Source organism: Ixodes scapularis, unplaced genomic scaffold (genome assembly GCF_016920785.2).
Source record: "Ixodes scapularis isolate PalLabHiFi unplaced genomic scaffold, ASM1692078v2 PGA_scaffold2__306_contigs__length_199485367, whole genome shotgun sequence".
In the NCBI taxonomy this organism is placed as follows: domain Eukaryota; kingdom Metazoa; phylum Arthropoda; class Arachnida; order Ixodida; family Ixodidae; genus Ixodes; species Ixodes scapularis.
Window position 1 is genome coordinate 81,592,687 of NW_024609857.1, and position 22,302 is coordinate 81,614,988.

Below are 22,302 nucleotides of genomic sequence, written 5' to 3' on the forward strand. Positions count from 1 at the left end.
ATGATAGCAAACCAAACAAGAACCGAGGTAATTCTAGACTATGAAGGTTGAATTTCGGGAAATTATTCGCCCGGCTGCCGCGAGAATAGTGGCTGCATAATCATATAGATAATCTGGAACAGTACTAGTAGAAGAACGGTCAATCGTCGCCAAGAAGTAGGTTGAAGTGCACTTACCATAAAAATAGCGGACTTGAAAGATGTAATCCGTGATATTTGTCGACACGGTCAAAGCAGGACAACCACACAAACACAAATGAGAGGGAACATTTTCTTGGAAGTTTCAACACGATGTGGCGCACAAGCTGTCAGTTGCCGAACCCAACCAAACCGCAAGAATTCCTGACTTTGAAGAATCGCTTGTTGCCGATATAGACGTAAGACTTTTCGAACACTGATAGCTTTGGTGCACATCCAATACGTTGTCGAGAGACATCCTAATAAGACCGCAGGGTTAGGCGACAGATCGAAGCAGGTGGACGCGCGAAGTTCGAGCTGGAACTGACAACAAGGAGGCAAAGAAAAAAGCGGCTGTAGGCGCACCCTTCCGGATCTCGATGCTTATCAGCGTGTAGCTCGCGCGCGGCTGCCGGTCACGTGACGGGTGATAAAAGAGGAGGGTGGGGGCGAGGACCACAGGGACAGCCCCTCTCCCTCTCCACAGGCATTCCAGAAAGATGTGTTTTTGTAACCTCGAAAAAAAGAAAAAAAACGCGCGCGCATTTTAGCACGTTTGAATTTTGGAAATGGCGGCGGGGCGGCCAGAAGCTCGGCCTGCGCCCGAACGAAGAAAGTACTCAGCGCGAGCTCGTAGTTTGACTGCTGCAACGGCGGGCGTGCTCTCGCAATGCTCGATGTTCTTGCAGCCGCGTGTACACGTGCTACCTTCTCTGCGTCTTGAATTAAAGTGAAACGGAGTCTAGAGGTACATTCTTTCACGCGGTCGCGTCTTCTGCGAGAGAGATTCGAGCTGAATAATTAAATCGAGGCAACAAAGATGGACAAAGTTTTAAAGTTCTGTCAAAAATATCGGCTCACCAACGTCGCGCGTTTACGTAAAACAACAACAAAAAGGTGTTAGTTTTAGTTGCAGTATAAGCGAACATCAGAGCAATTGAAATATAAATATAATTACTTGCATTACGCGGACGATCTGAAATCGATGAACCGGCGCTCCCAGCCTTCCGGAAACATTGGCTGCCACGGCTGAAACGCTAGGCGTGCCCACGCCACCGTTCTGTACGTTCAGTATCAAACGGGCTCCGGAGAGCCGTTTGATTAAACCGGCGCAGTGTGCAACATGGTCACCGGTTTGAGCAAGCGTGCGACAACTTTGCCCAAACGAGTTGCCCATTTGGCCAGACGAGCGACCCATTTGCCCAGACGAGCGACCCGTTTGCCAAAGGAGTGACCTGTTTGTTGAAATAGGTGACCGTTATGGCTCATACGGGGGACCCCTTTGAGCCAAACGGGCGACCCCTTTGACAAACTGGTGACTGGTATGGTTAAACTGTTACCGGTGTGTACCCGTTTATTTTCATATAGGCGCCAGATGTTTTTTTTCAGTAGGGAGACGTTTCGTTCATTACTTTGCACAGATGTCTGCACCGCTAACGCATCTGACGAAGGACGACGTGCAGTTCCAGTGGGGAATGGAGCAAGAACAAGCGTTCGACAAACTCAAGCGAAGGCTCCAGTCGCCCCCTATCCTCGGGCATTTTGACCAGCCTGCGGAGACAGAAATCCACACGGACGCCAGCAATACCGGTCTCGGCGCAATACTCGTTCAGCGACAAGAAGGAACAGAGAGAGTAATCGCTTACGCAAGCCGGGCGTTGTCCAATGCAGAACAGAATTATTCAACGACCGACAAGGAATGTCTGGCAGTCATCTGGGCGATAACGAAGTTCCGGCCGTACTTGTACGAGATCCCGTTCCGCGTGGTCACCGACCACGACGCCTTCTGCTGTCTCGCCAACCTCAAGGATCCGTCAGGACGCCTCGCCCGCTGGAGCCTTCGACTGCAAGAATTCGACGTAACCATCGTGCATAAATCCGGCCGCAAGCATAATGACGCTGACTGTTTGTCTAGGGCTCCAGTCGAACCTCCAATCTCCTTCGCCGAAGACGATGACGACTCCCGTTTTCTAGGCGCAGTTTACGCTACCGACATGAGGGCACTGCAACGCGACGACGCGGAACTTAGCTCCGTGATCGACCACCTCGAAGGTCGAGGAGGCTGTGTCCCAAGGGTCTTTTCTCGCACCTACCGAGCTTTGTCCTGCGGCAAGGCGTGCTCTTCAGAAAGAATTTCGGAACCAGCGAAACCCCCTGGCTACTGGTTGTCCCCGCCAGCCTCCGAGAAGAAATCTTTCAAGCGTGCCACGACGACCCAACGGCCGGACATCTCGGCTACAGCAGGACCCTTGCCCGGATTCGTGACAAGTACTACTGGCCAAAGCTTCCGAAGACCGTCCCTCTCTACACATGATCGTGCCATGAGTGCCAGCGACGCAAGAAACCGCCGTCAAAGCCAGCAGGTCTCCTTCAGCCGATTACTCCGCCAACCAAGCTCTTCCAGCAAATTGGAATGGATTTGCTGGGTCCTTTTCCACCGTCAACGATGGGGAACCGCTGGATAATCGTCCCCACCGATTATCTTACTCGTTACTCCGAAACGAAAGCCCTTCCATCGGGGACCGCTGTCGACGTCGCCAAGTTCTTCTTAGTATCCATCATTCTCCGGCATGGCGCCCCTGAAGTCCTGATCACAGACCGAGGGTCATCGTTCATTGCACAGCTGACCCAAGAGATCCTTCGTCTAAGCCACACGGACCACCGTCGAACAACTGCATACCATCCGCAGACCAACGGGTTGACGGAGCGGCTCAACAAAACAACCGCCGACATGGTCTCTATGTACGTCGACGTGGAGCACAAGACCTGGACGAAGTGCTGCCCTACGTCACGTTCGCCTACAACACAGCAGTGCAAGAGACCACAGGAGTGACGCCCTTCCAGCTGGCGTGTGGCCGGGTGGTGACGACTATGCTAGACTCAATGTTGCCGCACGAGTCATTCAACGACGGGAGCGATGACGCCCAAGTGGCTGCTCAACGGGCAGAAGAGGCCCGCCAGCTCGCCAGACTACGGATTAAAGACCAGCAACATGTCGACGCCGGCCGATACAATCTTCGTCGCCGCGACGTCCACTTCCAGCCCGGAGACAGAGTTTGGGTGTGGACGCCGATTCGTCGCCGCGGTCTCAGCGAAAAACTCCTGAAGCGCTACTTTGGGACTTACAAGATCATCCGACGCCTCGGAGATCTAAACTATGAAGTCCTTCCCGACGGAACACGACCATCAACGAGACGTCAGCCACGACCCGAGGTGGTGCACGTCGTCCCGCTGAAGCCGTATAACGACCGATAAAACTTTCGACTCTCGCCGACGAGTGAGCTGTGAACTGTGGCTCGCGATTTTGCTGCATTTTTCTTGTGAATTTGCTTTTCTTTTATTCGTTTTCCGTTGCATCGGAACGATGCACTTTTAAAGGGGGGGATAATGCCGCGCGCAGGGCTGAGAAAGCAACGCTCGATCACGGACCTCTAGAAAGTTCTCGTTTATTCTTGTACCAGATGTAACTTCTATCGTTTATCCCTGCTTTTGTTCTAGAAAGTGCGTGTTCATTCTCGCCCCGAGTGCGCTACGCTCGAACCTTCTCCGCCGAATCTTCCAGATAGTGACTCACCTTAGATAAGAGGCCGTCCGCGACCTTGTCGAGACAGTTTCGCCTCAGCGTTCGACTCTGCTGCTACGCCGACTTCGACGCCCGCGACGCTCTGTTATTATCTTTGTACCCTTTTATTTTTGGCACAAGTTCGCCACATTAAACGTGCATTTATTTCTGTTTATTTATTGTTTTTTTTTGGCCACCACCCGTGACAATATGATGACTTTCACAAATGAGCCTTCATTTGTTCCACCTCTCGCCTTGAGAATTTGTTCCGCTGAGTCCGTAGGGCTGGATGTGCTACCCTCAGTTGTGCAACGCTTGAACTCAGTAGCTCTTTGGGACCTCTTGCCCATCCACAGTGAGTTGAAAATGACAGAATACAACAAGAAAGGGACCCCTGATGATGTTCTGAGGCAAGAATGTTTTGAACTCCAGGACCAGTTCCGGCACTTCACAAGTTTTTATACTGATGGGAACAAAACTGAATCCTATGTAGGCTGCTCAGTGGACGAGCCTTCTGTGAAGTTTTTCCAGAGAATTAACAATACTGCCTGTATTCTTTCCGCAGAGCTCTATGGCGTACTTCTTGCCATAAACCACATTCTTAAGAAGAAGATTCGTAAGTCAATTGTTCACTCTGAGTCGCTCAGTGCTTTACGAGCTCTAGACACGTCGGGGATGTCCAAAATACACTTGTTCTAGAAATAAGGAACCGGCGATGTTCAGCATCAAAAAGGAAAAACGATATAACATTATGCTGGGTACCTTCCCATCTTGAAATTCCTGGGAATGAGAATGCTGACCGTGCAGCGAGCACTGCTAAGGATCGACAAGTGGGTCTGCACAAAATAGCCTACAGAGATTATAGACATGCCCTGAAAGAGTCTACTGAGTGCAAGTAACAAGGGGAGTGGAACCGAGAAATGAACAATAGGTTACATGTCGTAAAAGCTTTAATTCAGGAATGGGAGAGTGCACGTCATCGCGAGCGATTTTATGAGTTGGTATTATGTCGACTCCGAAATGGTCATACACGCCTTTCTCATTGGCACCTTTTGCGAGCAGAGCATGCTCCGGAGTGTGGACACTGTCATATACCATTAAGTATCCCGCACGTTTTACTGGTATGCCCTCTGTGTGACCGTGAACGTCACAGACATTTTGCACAAATTAACCAAGAGCATAATCCATTACATTTCGTTATGTTACTCGGCGACGAACCGCTAATACCGCACAAGTGGGCTTTTAATTTTCTTAGAGATATTAGACTACGATACCAGCTATAATTTAACATATGTCCTGGAATCATGACCATGTAGGTATACTCTCGTGTTCATTGTTTTTTATAACCCACAAGCTACTACAGCTCTTTTTTCTCTATAACCCTGGTTTCCTGCAATAGTCAGTTGTTGGCGCATAATAGCCTTGAATGCTGCTGCGTTACTAAACCTCAATCAATCAACCGAATGGAACTCGTAGACTGACAAACGTGCCAGATTTCGGGATATTCTAACATCGGACGTTGTTGAGTTATTCTTAAAATGCAATGGTCAATGTCGAGTGTCGGACCTTTTATTAAATGTTACAGGATTGCAGCATACCATCAGATACACCACGTGCAAAGGGGATATATATATTGCTTAGAAAATTAGTTGCTCCTAACTAACTTGCAAGTCAGCCTTATGAATGCCAATAAATGTTGTCAGTTGTAAGAAAGATACGACATGAAAGTACACTCACCCTTCCTGAGCTCTTTATATTTTGTTTTACAATAAATTATTAAATCCAGCGAGCTTCACATCTTTCTACAAATTAAGTTGAGTTTTCTGAATACTTTACATTACGGCACTTCAAAGCCAGCGCTGCCTCTTTCATTCACCGAGAAAGAACGTTCCTGACAAAAATATAGCTTGCGTAATAGTTATTTCGCCAACACAGAGCACCCATCTAGGCTGCGTAAGCCACCGCTGGACTGTCCGGAGTGGGAGGCGGTTAATGAAGGGAGAGACTTTTAATTAGTTCGGACCGCTCTTTCGCCAAGCTAGACAGATTACTTAGTGAAGCAGACCGCATATCTAATGTGGTGTCATATAAAATGATGCGTTCGATGAAGTAGAACGAAACAGATATTAGACGGCAGCCGTGGGTATAAATAAAGCTGGACTCAGAATCTTACACTTTAGGGTTTCACCCCTTTTAGTGCATAATAATATACATTGCGGCGCCCAAGCGACATAGACAACGCCGCTCGCGTACGGTTGGTTCTTGGTAGCCTAAAACCTGTATTGAATTGGAGGTTGGGTAGCATTCAATAAAATTCTGATGTACGACCGGTGTTTCTGAAAGAAGCCGCTGAGAATAATTGAAATATTAATGTTTCTTAAACTCTGGGCCGCGACCCCCTAAGTTCCGCAGGCTCAGAGGGGATCACGAAGCGGCTCTGAAAATATAAAACGTGTGAAGTTGACTTCATTGTGGTGGCGTCTATGGAAACACAACACACATCGCAGTTCAAGGGTCAGCCGAAGTTCAGAGATGTGGTGTTCAAACGCCTGGCTCTTTTTAATTCAGTGCAGTTGAACAAGCTCGCGCTGGTCATTAGGAACCGCGATTTTTGCCGGAAAGTGTGTTTTGCTAGAAAGGTGATTCAATTTGACTATAGTAACTGTGAAATAGAATTTGAGCACTAATAGTGTATATTACCCTTCATGCAGTGAAATCTAAAAGGTTGTGCCTTCACAACAAGCAGGAAAGGAGGAGGGGGTGGAAGTCGTGACGTGCTATTTTATATTTTAGTCGGTCGCAGGGCAGCAGAGTTTGGGAAACACTCATGTACGCTTGCTCGACTGGAATCGATTGGTGATATGAAAACTTAAAATATATACTTTCTAACTATACTGATACATCTCCTATTTCAAGTAGATAAAGCTTGAGAACCATAAGAATAAAACAACTAGAATGCGATTGAAATTATGATTAAGTGTATCTTGCTTTTGTACTGCGGTTTACCTCATCTTCAAAGGTAAGGAAGGACGCATAGAATACGCGCAAAGCTTGCAACGCCAAGTTAAGTCGTGTCCCAGACGGCGGCTGTGGTTTTAAGCGTCTGTTATGTTCTGAAATTTAGTTTCACAAGTTTTTTATGAAGCTCTCGGCCCCCCTGTCTTTTCTGAAGTGATGTAAAATTCAAGGACATGTAATTTGGCAATAATATATTAAAGGCTCTAACATTAGTTCAGAAAAAAAAAACATGACGTGGAGTTTTTGTTTTTTTCCTTGGCATCCTTAGTTTACCTGATAATCAACACACGCATGAACGCAATAATTGCAGAGAGGTTGTCTACTAATACGCTCATAATGCCATGGAAACGTTTTTTTGAGCTGGGGTGTCTAAGTATCCAGTACATTTTTTCTAGTGCTTGCTACACTCTAAAAAAAGTATGTGCGTCTACTTTCACGCACATCACTCGGAGAGTCAATCAGCGCAACTTACGGAGGAGCTCAGTGAATGACGATGCCGAAATATATGCTTAGACCAAAAAACGCAGTCTGAGTTGTGACGTTAAGCAATGCAAAACGTCACGCTTGCATTGCCTAATGTCACAACTTAGTCTGCGTTTTTTGGTCTAAACAGATGATTCGGCATTGTCAATCGCTGAGCTGCCTCCGTAAGTTGCGCTGATTGGTACTCCGAGTTTTGTGCGTGAAAGTGAACGCACAGACTTTTTTTAGAGTGTAGAAGAGAGGACAAAATACTAGTGAGATGAAAAGGTTCATTTGCCAAATATATGGCGAAACAATACAGTTATGATAACGTCCACAGCAAGATAGAACACATGAAATACATATATAGTTAGTAACAAGAGCACGATAAATTTAAATGTAGCCTTTCTCTCAGCTACAGTTTCTCCCTTGCGGTTCTTACGCGGAGTTCTTTATTGTAAGGAATTGCCTAAAATAGAAATGCATTGCACTATATTTAACGCCTGCTGTCTGAATGCCAACTTGAGCAAAATAACAAAGGCAGAACACAATATCGTGGCGATATTCGCATCGGGTCGGTAAAGTCGTGCGAGTACTGCCGATATTCCCGTTGTATTTGGAAAATTGTGCCGGTACCGTTTTGATGCTGCCGATGTCCAACTAATATTTGTTATATTGCGCGACGCAATAAACAAAAGCTAAAGAAGCGTATATGAGATCTCCGACACTGCGGCTGGTACGATAGGTCATAAACGGACGGCGCAGGCTCTGGAGCGACATGTAAAGGCCCGTTCACACATTTGCGTTCGGAGCGACCAGTATGCTTACGAACGAATGCAACCACTGCGACTTCAACGACAATCGTACGCGGCGTGTACACACACATGTAACCGCATGCCACCACCCGAATCAACAGCCAATGCGAAACGAGCTTCAGCCATAGAGTAATATACACAAGGTAAAGAGCGGACACTGCCAGAGGCCCCAGCGGCCCAGATAGACCAGTGACAGGTAGCGCTCATAGCGGGCGGTATTAAGTATAATCTGATTCCGTTTCCGGTCAAGTTAGTTTCGGTTTCGGTTTGGGCGTTTCTGCGCCGGTTCTCCGGTACCCTTCTCTCTCTCTTTCCTCCCCGCCTCGCTCGGCTCTCGGGAGCTCCTTGACTCCCAAAGCCGCTGTGTTTTTTTTTTTTTTTTTTTTTTTTAAATACTGACGCACTTTTGCTTAATTTTTTTACGATAGAGTCCGTGCAAAATGTGCCAAACAATATTTCAACTTACTTCACAAAGCAGAAGTATATATATTTCTTGTTCTTTTTCTATTGTAAAGCATTGAAGTTACACAATCCCAGCATTGACTCCTAGCTGGTGGAGCATTTTGGGGCCAACAACAGTAAGTGGTTCGAACACATTTTATTGGATCACATTCATGTATACATGATTTACTTCAGAAGCTCTGTATGTTTTATACGAAAGAGATCGATACTCACAAAAATAAATGAATATGAAGGACTTTGGCATATCGTACGCTTCGTAATAGATTATTAGCGGAACCAAGTTAACAAAACCTTTCCACGGAGAACATGCTGTATGATACATTCACTTTCACGCCGACTCGGGTACGGGAAGTAAGTGTAAAATAAATAAGACATCGCTATCATTACCAGTCATAAGAGTATAATAAGAGTGCGAAGCACACGCCGGATAGTACAAATTCCCGATTTCCGGCAAATATAAAAAAAACACCAATTTGCATAGCCTCAAACTCACTGCGGGCGAGCCATTACCAAACAATGAGAACTCTATTCGAAATCTGACAAGATTCAACGTCCCTAAACATTTCCCGAAATCGTTCAGAAAAGAAATATGGCTTCAGTTAAAAGCGGCTAAAAAACTATGGACAGTGGATACAAAAGTGGATACATTTTCTTTCAAATATTTTTAGCCTCTATACACTATTTTCTATCGAAATTTTTTAGAAGGTGGACAAATATTTTTGTTAGGGAGCCGTGATACACATTCGCTGGAAAAAGGGGAAACAAATATTAGGAGAGCAAGCTGCACCGCCCACTTAATAAGCACTTTTTGTTTTTGGTTTGTCAACCGCCTCTGTTAATGCACTATTAACAGTTAAACCTGTCTCGTTCTTACTAGCCACTGAAGAGTGCAACCGAACTTTGTCCAAATTCCGGTTAATAAATCAAACATGTCAACATAAGCGTATTCTGAAAAACAATTTTAAAAACCCTTTGTGATACTCCTATGGGCAAAGGCTAAAACCACCCAGACCTCAAAGTGTGCTATACAAGGCGGCACACACTCCTCGAACATGTGTCACACTCTCTATTATGGGAAGAAAGTGATTTTCTAGTTCCTGAATGAAATGAAAGGCAGCCTGTGATGGTACTACTAAGTTCCCGAAGAATTTTCCAGGCACATGCTTTAGGAACAAGACAGTACTGGTGAGGCCTGGTCAAGTTATTACACTCATTCGATAGCAGCTGAGAACAGCCACAGCTGTAAGTTGTCTGTTCAAGCAAAAGCTTGATCAAATAGCCAAAAACGTAATAAAAAAAAGTGGATGAGTCATCAATTATGTTAGACCTGATGTCTGATGCCAGCTCGGAAATATCCTCTAGTGGCGGGAAGTTATCAATTGGAAGACATTCCACAATGTCTGAAATTAAACTTTCATGATGCCAAGATATTTGCAACTCCTTTAGGAGGTCAGCCTTGTCATCCTCTACGTTTTCATTGTCCGACAGTTTGAACAGTTTCTTTATCCAGAGGTGTTTTAGTCCTGACGCGAACTGATGCACATTTGGGTTTGTGTTGCAGCCCAGCATTTGTGGTATATAGCTCCAAAAACGTTCTCAAGTGTGTCTTGCTGCAGGCGTCGTGTAAGTAAGAACTTAAAGTCATGGCTGCTTGAAAGCTCATCCCAGAGCATGAGGACACTTTTTATCGTAACTTGCCACCCAATGATGGCTTATGGCTGCCTCCTACTTTGGAACTGCCATGCTGAAATCCATCCGAGTTACTGGTGGAGAAAATCAAGTATTTCAGATTCCCCCTTCAGAATGGCATGACGCAACTTCTGCCCCGTCTTCTTGAATTTTTAACTATTTAGACAGTCAAAAAGTATGCACATCCTATCACAGAAATAGGCTGTAGCCATGGCTGCCTCAAGAAGTTCCTTGGCATAAACAAGGGATATGATTGCAAAAAAGAGTGAGGCACTCAGTACCTGTTGGGCACAATTTTCTTCCATTTTACAGAAAGGTTCTTGAAAACATGTGTCTCTCAGTAAGCCTCGGAGCGAATTGCAAGCTCATCTCATGGATAGATCAATAAAGTTCAACAATAGAAGACCACTCAATGACCTCATTTCCAATGCAAAGTTTGTGGGCTTGGAGATTGCTCTTGGTTGTTTTGGGAAGGTGCGGAACATCAAAGACAAAGTAAACGTGTTCGTTTTCAACAAATGGCTTATCACCACACACACCAAGCTTACGTTTGAAGCCCCCTAACCACAGACCGCAGCCTTTACTGTGAAGCCAACAGTCTTAAAGGGGCGATGCACTGATATTTGTATTTTGCGCAAATACCGCTTAAAACGAATCTCACGTTAATGATCTGTGAAATACCCGTTCGTTTTCACCACACGCAATCGAAGTCGCAGAAAAAAATAAAGAACACGAGCAGAGTTCACCCTTTCAACTCACAGCCAGAACAAGCGGCCCCATTATCTGGAGCCGATTATATGCCGCCAATGTTGATCATATATGCGCTGAGGTTGACAAGGCACAGGACACGCGCTGAGTTCCAGACATTGTTATGGTTCGGCTGTTGTCGTCATTGCAGCGATTGGACACAGGACACTACCCGAATGTTTCTCGAGCTATCGATTATCACGAGCCCAAATCGAGTGTCCACGCCATACTCGGGTCCAATCTATGAGCCGTATTCCAATATCGTCAGTGGGCGGTACTGTTACCGCCCAGCTACGTCATCAGGTTTTTCGAAGGAGAGATTGAATGAAAACACTCGTTTTTGTCCTCGAAATTACAGCGCAACAAAGGAGTTTCTTGGTCAGCGGCGTTGCGTGCAAGTATCACTGAGTCCCACTAGAGCCAGTAAGCTCGTGTAAAGTGAAAAAACATCCCGATTGAATATCGTTGCACCGCCCCTTTAAAGGGGCGATGAAACGAGTTTTGTATTTTGCGCAAATACCACTTAGAACGCATCCCTCACGTTAATGACCTGTGAAACACCGGTTCGTTTTCACCACCCGCAATCAAAGTAGCAGAAAAAAAAATATAGAAAAACGAGCAAAGTTCAGCCCCTCGACTCGCAGCCAGAACAAGCGGCCACGTGATCTGGAGCCGATTATATGCCGCCAATGTTGATCCATGGCCGGACTGGAAGCGCGCGCTCAAGAGAGCGTGCGCTTCCAGTTCTGCCGTGGCTGGGTTTGACAAGGCACAGGACACGCGCTGAGTTCCAGGCATTGTTATGGTTCGGCTGTTTTCGTCATTGCAGCAATTGGACACAAGACACTACCCGAATGCGTCAAGAGCTATCGATTATCACGAGCTCAAATCGAGTTTCCACGCCATGCTCGGGTCCAATCTATGAGCCACATTCAAATGTCGTCACTGGGCGGTACTGCTACCGCCCAGCTACGTCATCAGGTTTTGCGAAGGAGAGATTGAATGAAAACCCTCGGTTTTGTCCTTGAAATTACAGCGCAACAAAGGAGTTTCTTGGTCAATGGCGTTGCGTGCGAGCATCCTGGAGTCCCACTAGTGGCAGTAGGCTCATGTAAAGTGAAAAACATTCCAATTGAATATCGTTGCACCGCCCCTTTAAGCTCCCGAATGAGAGAAATGAGGAGACTGCGTTAAACAGAAGACGTTGCTGGAGTGTGCACAACAGTGAATGCAAGGGGCTAAACGCACCTCCTGGAAATTTCAGACAGCATAACAACCAAGGCTCTATCTGCAATGTTAGAGGTTCGTTCAACACCGTCATCTGTAAACCCATGGACAGTGTCGTGTGCAGGGTCGTAAGTTAAATTGTTTTTTTAAAACAATCTCATCGAAAATCAACATGCACAGACGTTCAAGTGCAGCCAGACAGCCCGGCAGAAACAGCAGCGCGAGAAGCTCGAACCGATCGGCTCCACGAATTCACGCCGAGCATGCGAGCACGCGGGCGGTCATGCGTCACCTCGATTGATGCAAAGTCGACCGAACATGATGCAGCAGAAAGCACAGATGGACGGCACGCACGGCACAGACGAACGACGCAGGGACGAGCAGAGGCATTGCAGAATGATGCAGAGGCAACGGCGTGCAGGCAGGCAGGCCATGGCAGGCACCATTCATCACGTGGTTTTTGTGACGTATTTGATTTAAACTATTTAGTCGATTTAAGTACTTTAAACAATTTTAAAGCATTGCCATTTAAAAAATAAATACTTTTCACGGAAAGTTTTAATTAATTTTAACCAAATTGCAGAAAAGCGCCACGTAGCGGAGGGTATTAAACGCACTATCTGGGCCGCGAATCGGCTCCTGTGTCCTCTCTTTACGTTTACTATATTACTCTATGCTTCAGCTCGCGGTCCTAGATAATAGTTCGAGGATACAAATGCTAAGAAAGCACCGCTGTAGTCGAAGTAAACAAACACGACGGCACGGGCGTCTCTGCTGTCTTGTGAGTGCCGCCACGAGATCGCCGCACTAGTAGGTGGATCTTTCCTTCTACTACGTGCTGGGTTATCATAACGACACAAGACGAAAATTTACAGTCAAGGACAGCGCTTTAACTCGACCCAGCCAAGCTACGCTTACAAACATGGTGGACGGTTTCCTGCCCGACGCGAGGTCCACCGTACTCACCGGAGCAGCCGGAGGTTCCGGCTACGGCGTAGAGTCACGAAGATCTGCTGTGCGCCTAAAATAGCTGTGTATAGGCTGCTTCAGACATCTGAAACGAACCCGTTATCCACGACTGCGTCCGTTCTGACCGGAACGACCGCTCCGCGCCGCGCGTACACTCCTGCAACCACTGCAACAAGCGCAGTGCGTCGGCAGCACGGCGACCTCCTCTCCCTCGCCATAAGCTGTTTCAGCGGTGCCTCTAAAAAGAAGGGGACGCGCTGCCACTTACTTGCGTAACACAAAATTGACAGACCGTCTTCTATGATCACAAACTTTATTTTTTTTTTATTTTTCAAGATACGCTTGCAGGGTAGCGCATTAAAAAAAGAAAAAAAAGAAGATGCAGTACGCCGTCTTGCACGATCACGACTTTAATACACGGCTTCGCCAACTGTACAGATCTCGCCACACGCCTTTTTTACGATCATAAAACACGATGTAATCTTATCAGCGATATAGCAACGTAGAAATATAATTTCGTGATCAGATAGACGTTGCGAGCGAGACGTTGCGAGTGTTCAGGATCCCTAATACTGATCACCTTTCTCGGGTAATGAAAACGGGTGAAAATTCGCATTCATTATACGATACGCACCGGTAATACCTTAAAATTCAGCAGACGTGCCACAAAAAAAAAATAAAAAATCCGGGCGATGTTCGAGGATACAAATGCTAAGAAAGCACCACTGTAGTCGAAGTAAACAAACACGACGGCACGGGCGTCTCTGCTGTTTTGAGAGTGCCGCCACGAGCTCGCCGCACGAGTAGGTGGATCTTCCCTTCTAGTACGTGCTGGGTTATCATAACGACACACGACGAAAATTCACAGTCAAGGGTAGCGCTTTTACGCGGTACGATGAGCTTCCACCACGCCGTCCACATCGACGATCACCACCGACGCCATGTTTGCAGATAGGAGGAGCCCGGCACGACCGGCACGCAACGCGCGCGACCGAGCTCTCCTCGACCTGTGATTGGTCTGTCGTCGCGGTCGTTTCGAACGTAACGAAAAAGTTCAGCCCTACTTAACTCCTTGCGTTGCGAACAAACACGAACGAAAAGACCGTTTGGCGCTTCTTTGCTATGGTAACTCGTTGTTCCAACCGCTTGCATTCGTTCGTAAGCGTAGTGGTCGCTCTGAACGCAGCTGTGTGAACGGGCCTTTAGGCTAAGCCGATGTGGGCGTCCGCTCTCCGCGACGGTCACCCCGCCTCCCCTCGGGCGCCGCACGCCGCGGAAGAGAGGGGAGAGGGGAGCAAGGAGCAGATCGGCGGGGCAGGGGGGCGCGGGGGAGGGGGGGGGGGGGATTGCCACCGGATAGTTCAAAAGACGTCGTCGTACCGGACAGTCAATTAAAACTACAAATTGAAAAGATAAAACATTAAAATAAAACATTAAAATAAATACAGATGTCAGGGTCGAAGCCGAGTAACGTTGTGTGCAGCAGGACAGCATGGTGCGAAAGGCACAGATTTGCATCGCCTTTCAATGAAAAAAAATATAATATTAACAGATCTCGCATATGAGTGGGTAAATAGAGGGAAAAGGAAGCTGAGGGTACAGAAGCGCATGTGGAAGGTTCACTGCTTCGTATACACACAAACACACACAAAAGAATGTTTCAATTCCAACTGCAAATACAGTGCCACTTGGTCAGGGTGAGTATTGGTGTTCCCTGTTAGTTCAGAGACAACGTTTTAATCGCTGCAAAAGTTCCTGGATTTTCATTTATGTCTTTATTGATAGTGTTGAATCGGTATATGAGACACGACTCGCGCTGCTCCCGTTCGCGGTCTGACTTAAATACGGTTTCAAGGATCGTTACCGAAAGTTTCTTGAACGAATGATGTGGGAGGCAAAAGCGTTTTGAAAGAGGTAGGCTTGGGAGCCATTTTGAGTGAGATTTGTGATTATTAATCAGAATGCTATCTTTGAAGAATGCTCAATGCTATCTTTGTTTGCCCTATATAATTGCATTTTACAGACACTGCACTCAAGCAAATAAACCTCATTTGAAGAGTCACACGTCAGGTTCCCTCGAATTTTTAAGGAGAACTGCAATTATGTGCTGCTAGCGCTGCTAGTATGTTGTATTTGTTTGCACACCAGACATCCCGGTCTCGTGCACAGCTTGCATTCGTCACTTGACAATGACGAATTCAGTCGAGAATTTACACGTGAGTCTCTTAGGTTACGTGTTCGTCTGTAGACCACACCGGGGGCGGACGGAAACGCACGTTTAATACGTTCGCGTTGTTCCAGAGTATTATAGAGCCGTCTCAGTATACCGTTTACATTAAGAAAGTTCGTGCTGTAACTTGTTTGTCTACCTTCTTGTTCTTGTCCGTGTCCTTGCGCTGTTTTAATCTTTAATCATGTAACTTAGACATAGATTCATGCGTTGTAGGTTGGGTTTGGGAGGGCGGTTCGCAATTAAGTCCTCGCGGTTCAGTTGTTTAGCTTATTGAATTGCGTCGCCAATTGCACGTAATGAATATTTTTGTTTTCCCAGCATGCACTTTAGGTTCTGGACGCTCGTATCAAAATCTTCCTCTTTCGTGCATATTCGTTAAAAACGGTGGGCTTGGCTGTAGGAGACGCTGTTTCTACAATGGCGAGGGTGGTCGCTCTGATAATGAAGATAATGTTGTCAATCTGTCGGTTTACGGTAGAGATTTATGGAGAGTTTACCATTTTCAATTTTTACAGTTACATCAAAGAAGTTTATATCCGTTTGAGAGAAGGCGTAAGTGAAGTGAATGTTTTTGTTTTATGATGTTTTCTTTTTTTTTTACGTGTGCACTTTTATTTTTCCTGACGTCACCTCCTTCTCGCCCCATTGGCCGCTTACTGCTCTGCGCAGTCTGATTTCCTCACATGTATGCCATCTCCTGACAAAGCCGAGCCTCTCGGCGAAACTGTAGTAATACGTACAATAAACTCTTAGCATAGCACCGCCGCAAGTACGGATCTCTGACTTAACATATATATATATATGTGGGGGGGGGGGAGGGGGCGGAGGGTGTGGGTGTGTGGGTGTGTGTGATTGTTTTTGACACTGATTTTTCCATTTTCAATGTCTTTCTAAAGTTAGTCTTGGTTCTTCCTACCCCCCCCCTTCCGACACACAGACACACACACACACTTTCCAGCCTCCCGGTCACATAAGCACTTCCCCAAAAAGAGAAATGGAACGCGTTCAAAATCGAAAGACAGGTTTCGGTTTGGTATTCTTTTGCTACTAGTACCTTAGGTACAGTTGGACTGCTTTTGACTCAGATAGATAGAAAGTAGTTCAAGTTTCGTTTATAGCTCTGGAAAAAAGTTTGCCCCCCATCTTCCCGCGGCTCTTGGAAGTTTCGTGGTTTTGTTTGCGGCGCTTAGGCCGGGTCAGCCTGGCCACCCCTGATATAGATTATACAATTTATGTATTAATTAAGGGCGCCATTTAAGTTCGTCGAGGAAGGGTGTGTTCTAATTTTTCAGTGAACGTCAAAGCAATGTGCTAATACCTTAAAAACATTAGAATGACGAAGAGAGTAAAGCATTTCTTAGGGTGTAACTACGCGGAATGTCCTTCGGAATCATGGAGGCAAATCGATGGACAGTTTTCTTCCTCCTCTAGACTACCATATGCTGTATACAGTTGCGTATTACGTTACGTGGAAATACCCATGTAAAGAAAAGCGCTTGCATAGGTTCTATCCTTCGCAAATAGCGTGGTTTAAATTTAAGTTAATTTTTTGCATGCCGTAATTTTAGATGCTGAAAACATTGTATTTCGTTATGTATATCGTACGAACATTCGTCGAAGACATTTTGCTGAGCACATTTTAGAAACAAATTTCGACTGTCTAGACTGACTGGAAGACCAACTTTCTCTAAAAAAATGCCAACAAAAATAATTAAGGCAACGGCTCCTTAATAAAAATATCACCTAGTAATTTTGGTCTCTATTACTACAAGTTTTATATTCGCTAAGAATTCAAATTAATTCACATATTCTGTAAATTTACACTAGCGCCTGCTTTTTTGCGTTACATATTTGCTTATCAATAAACTCTTTCACTGTCCTTCACACCTGAAAGCTACGCCTGAGCCTGAAAACAATTAATTAGTATTTCATTAATGTTGAGCACTCAAATAGTCGAGGATCCTTATAACTAAAAAAATGATATCACTTTGGCAATAATTCATTTATTCTATAACGTCTAACATAAACGGTTGAGTATCACTGGAGTAATTAACTTCTGCATTCCTCAATGCTGCACTAAGAAAAACAAAAAAATAATTTTCTGCACAATCCTAAGCTTAAAATTATATAAACAAATATGTCAGTAACACAAAGCACACGAATTAGGGGAGCGTTCTTTTTGGAGAATTAATACTTCAACTTGTTATAATATTAAATTTTGACTACAAATACATGTGTATATTTCATTTAGAATAAAGAGCGTTTGCCCCTCGAAACAATCCATTAAAATTCCTGCACAGATCGTGGGATTGCACAAGTCAATATCTTAAAGCGCGCTCTATGTACGCTTTATAAAAATTATAACTAATCTTAGTGCAGTCGCAAAAGAAGAAGACTGACCCCAAGCTCGCGCCACCACCCGCGTGGCGCACTCTTTTTGCTGGGCAGGCGTACCCACCAGACGTGTATTAAACGCTCTCTTTTAAATCTTCACTGGTCCCCCTTTCCCTTGTCGAGCCTCTAACATATCAGAAATAGGATGAACCAAGCCTGACCCAGTGACCACGACCGAGCGCAAGTCGACTTCTGTGGCCACGAATCGTCACCGCAGCGGCACCGACCAGCACTTCGACATGGACGAGGAAGGGCGGCGTCTGAGCGAGCGGAACCGAATACGGCAGACTGCGGCGGTGGGTCCTCCCCGACTTCCAGTGACCGTTGCGACTGGAACAGGGAGCACGAGCCTTGGCGGTAGCGGCGACGCAACCACGAGCCAAGATGGCGTGGCAGGTCAAGATTCGGAACGCTTCGACACCGACACCATGGGGCAACGAATACCGCTGGCAGGCGCAGCAAGCGCTTCACCAACAATTCAGACTGGGCTGTATGGACCGACAGGTGACCTATCTGGGCTTCAGACTCTTGTACAGGAGGCTGTGCAAGCTGCCGTGCGAGGAGTGGTCGCGGGCATGGCTGACCTGCTTCGTCCCGCAACCCAGCGCAGGCACGACCCAAGACTACCTGCAGGATCCGGTAAGCTGGTACCAGTGTTCAACACCGTCACGAATCCGGTGCAGACAGTTGAACATTGGATACGGAGATTTGACAAACTATCGGCGATATACTCGTGGAGTGAAATAGAGACGGCGTGTTTTGCGCTAACAAAGCTAGAAGGAATAGCCGAAACGTGGTACGACGGCCTCATCAGTGTCCAGCGTTCGTGGCTTGAATGAAAGCTGGAGCTGAAAAAGGCTTTTCCACCGAACGTAAACCTACAACATCGACACCAGGAATTGGACGCGAGGCGAAAACTGCCGAACAAAACCGTTGAACAGTATTTTTATGAGTAACTCAGCTTGGCACGTCTTTGTCAACTTTCGGAAGATCAGATCGTGGACTATGCCATTACAGGCACCAGTGATGAAGCTCTCTTTCAGAGCCTAAGCGTTGTCAAGTTTTCTACTCCAGAGGATTTGCTGGAGCACCTCAAACGTTCGGACGACCGAGTCACCGCCGCTGGGGAAGCGTTCCACCGATCCGATGTGGCAACTGGCTCAAGGGCGAGAAAGAACGGTTCGCCCAACGACCGAAATGCCCACAGAGTCACAAAACGAAAATCGCCATACAACTATAATGGTGAACCGTGATGTTTCAATTGTGTCGAATACGGACATATGTCTGTGAACTGCCGTAAACCAAAGAAGAAAGAGCACTGTAACAAATGTCACCGAACGGGACATAGAACAGCTGACTGCAGATCAAGCGGCAGAGGAAGTGTGTCCGTTTAAAATCATGACATCGAAAACAAAGAACGAGTAAATGCGCAAAACGAAAAGTATTTTCAAGACGCTCTCATAGAGGGAAAGCTTGTCTGAGCTTATATTGACCATGGAAGCCAGTGCGTTACGCTGCGCAAGGTGGATGCCGATAAACTGGGCATCAACTATAGCCAGCCGTCCCGAGGATGTAAGATTGGAGGCTACGTTTTGGTCAGGTTCTACCGTGCGGAATCACGTAAGCAAGCGTCACCGGAGACGAGGCGACAGCCCGCGTTCCAATTTACGTTGTTCGAACTGAAGCACAAGCGATTCCTCTTCTTGTTGGACAACCGTTTACGGAGCAACCGCATGTTATTATCGTGCAAAGAAGGAACACCCTTCGAATTTTTGAGGAACAAGGGAGTACTACTGATGATGATGAACGACTCCAACACATTCAAGTCCCTGATCTTCCACCACGCTCCCTGGTGTTATGGGCCAAGGAGTCTGTCGTGATTCCAGCGAACTACGTGGAGATCGTTCATCTGACGACTAAGGAGCCTGCGGCAGGACACGTGTTTGTTGACACGCGGTTGCGGATGCAAGAAGGCAAGGAACACTGTTTGCCTGCTTGTGTAATCAACGTCACAGAAAATGGCGATACGGTTTTGCCTATTTTGAACATATCCAGTTCAAACGTCAATATTTTGAAAGGCGATGTAACATCCAGGAGCTCCTGGTGTTCAGAAATGTCTGAAACCACCATCGGGCGAAGGACTACGGATCTCCTGGAACCGGTCAAAACTGAAGATGAACGAACAGGATCTCAGCTTTGCCTTGATCTGTGGATGAGATACCAACCTACAAAGGAGGACGGTCCTATCGTGCGAGCGCCTTTGAAGACGCGGCCAATTAAGGAACGCTACTGCTACAACTGCGGAGGCCAAGGCATTTTGGTCACCAATGACACACGAAGAAGAGAGAAAATCCAGGTACCCCTTTATCATTTCGAACGACGGCCCTCACGAGCCTCAACAGCCAGTCAAAGGGAAATTGGCAAGCACCACCGAATAAGCAGAATCGAGGCAAGGGCAGCCGCGACCGGGTACACAGCGAAGACGCGTCGGCAGGAAGACAACCAAGGAAACGACCTCACCACAATACGAATCATCAGCACCAAATGAACGACGGCGGCTATGACAACAAACTTTCCGTGAGCAGCGGAGGCTCGGGAAAAAGGAAAAGAAGTCACACTTCCAGCGGAAAATCATGCGACTTTCTAATGACACCTACCGCATTGAGGAGATACCTTGGCACAAGCGGACGCAACGTTTCTACACGTCGACAGCTCCCGTCGACAATTTGGAATTACTCAGCACATTTCATTGTTGACATTAAAGAAATATAATATGAGGAAATTTGAATTTTAGGATGGCCGAGTGTTAGCACTGTCGCAAAAGAAGACGATTGACCGCAAGCTCGCGCCACCACCAGCGTGGCGCACTGTTCTTTTTACTGGGCAGGCGTATCCGCCAGACGTGTATTAAATACTCCCTTTTAGACCTTCACTGGTCCCTGTTTCCCATGTCGAAGCTCTAGCACTAATATTGCTCTAGTTATTTGCATTGATTTTTATACACTGTGTATTTCTGCTTTGTTTAATTTATTTATGTTTGCGGTCACTGCATAAAACGTAACACGTTTTTGAAACTTGTATTGCGACACTTACCACTGCCATCGTTTTAATATATAATAGTATACCTTGCTTTAAAAAAATTATCAGTCTTTAAAAGAAAAAGAAAAATTTAAGATTCAGTGGTACAACGAGGATGTCATTTCACGATGTTTAACGATTACAATATTATATTTGTGCAAGAAGAACAAGTCACTAAGAAAACCTTAGCCTAGGAAAGATAGTTTCACTACGCATAACTGGCACATTATGCCGCTGGAAAGATATTCCGAATAGCTATCTCTCGCAGAAAGAATACGAAACGTGTTGCTTCTAATCATTAATTATAACAATAAAGATTACTTTATGATTAATATTATTATTATTGTTCTCGCTAAAAGCCATTGCTAAACTGGAAATTGTGCCGGGGGAAACGTTAAACGGGAAGGAAAATTCTGACCCCAACCTGGTTGAATGGTTCCTGATAAGAGGCGCTCTTCCGTATCTCATTTACACATTCCTTCTTAAGGCCATTCGTGCAACGACCAGGTCATTCCCCACACCACGGTCTGTGACGGCTGCTGAAAGCAAAGCAGATGAGTGTCTTTTTCGTTATGCCCGGACCTAAAGAATGGCTTTTAGAATGTAAATAGGTTTGAGACAAATCGGAAAAAGTCTGAAGTTATGCTCGCGTGTTCCGGTTTGCCTTGACCATATTTTCACTTATCTGGTTTCACAGCTAGAGAGACATTTACGAGTGCGCTTCTGGATATACAGTTTGTCAACATGATGTATATTCTCTATTTTGATAAAGATGTTAAGAGTCCAACTGAATATTAATTGAAGTCGGGACAACTTAAGTGTAATCTTCATGAGGTGAAAATAAATTGAAATAGGAAAAAAAACGTTGAGAAGGAGCTGGTTTGTCATAATATACTTCAAAACGAGTTTAAGTCATAAATACAAAAATATCAAAAGAAATAGATATATAGGTATGTTTATAATCATCTATAGGTATCCGTTTCTCCAGATAAATAAAAAAAGAACTGTTCGAAGGAGTTATGAATTTGCAAATTCAAAAAAGATTGATCGATTTTGTGAAAAAAAAAAAAACAACAAGAGGGTGATGCCAATAAATCTGAAAATAAAATACAAGTGCTTAGAAGAAATAGATGGATTAGATGTATGTAAAAATCACGTTCAAGGTAATAGAATCTGGTGACCGAACTTGAAACATTTCGAATGAGCTCGTGACTTCGGCGGATGGACTGAATCTTTTGCAACCTCAAGTTTTTTTTTATTTCTTTTTTTTAATTTGTTGATTTTTTATTAATCCCAGGAGGTCTCTTTGATGCTACAAGCAACGACCACGAACGGGCGTTCACATACGCGCTGGAGAGGATCAACTTAAACAACGACGTTCTGCCGCGGACCACGCTTTCAGCCATTTTCCAGAATTTAAAACCAAGGGATAGCTTCCAGGCATCTAAAGCAGGTGAGTAACAGCTTTTT

At 45.7% G+C, this 22,302-nt stretch overlaps 1 protein-coding gene across 3 annotated transcripts in view; it reads left to right on the forward strand.

The window, feature by feature from the left end:
- The window catches only part of LOC8041750 (glutamate receptor ionotropic, kainate 2), a 398,324-nt gene that overhangs the window by 146,964 nt on the left and 229,058 nt on the right, over positions 1-22,302 (forward strand). For all 3 annotated transcript variants that reach the window (XM_040215999.3, XM_040216000.3, XM_040216001.3), the window contains exon 2: positions 22,130-22,285. In XM_040215999.3, the coding sequence (XP_040071933.1) occupies positions 22,130-22,285 (156 nt within the window). The remainder of the gene's footprint in view (positions 1-22,129; positions 22,286-22,302) is intronic.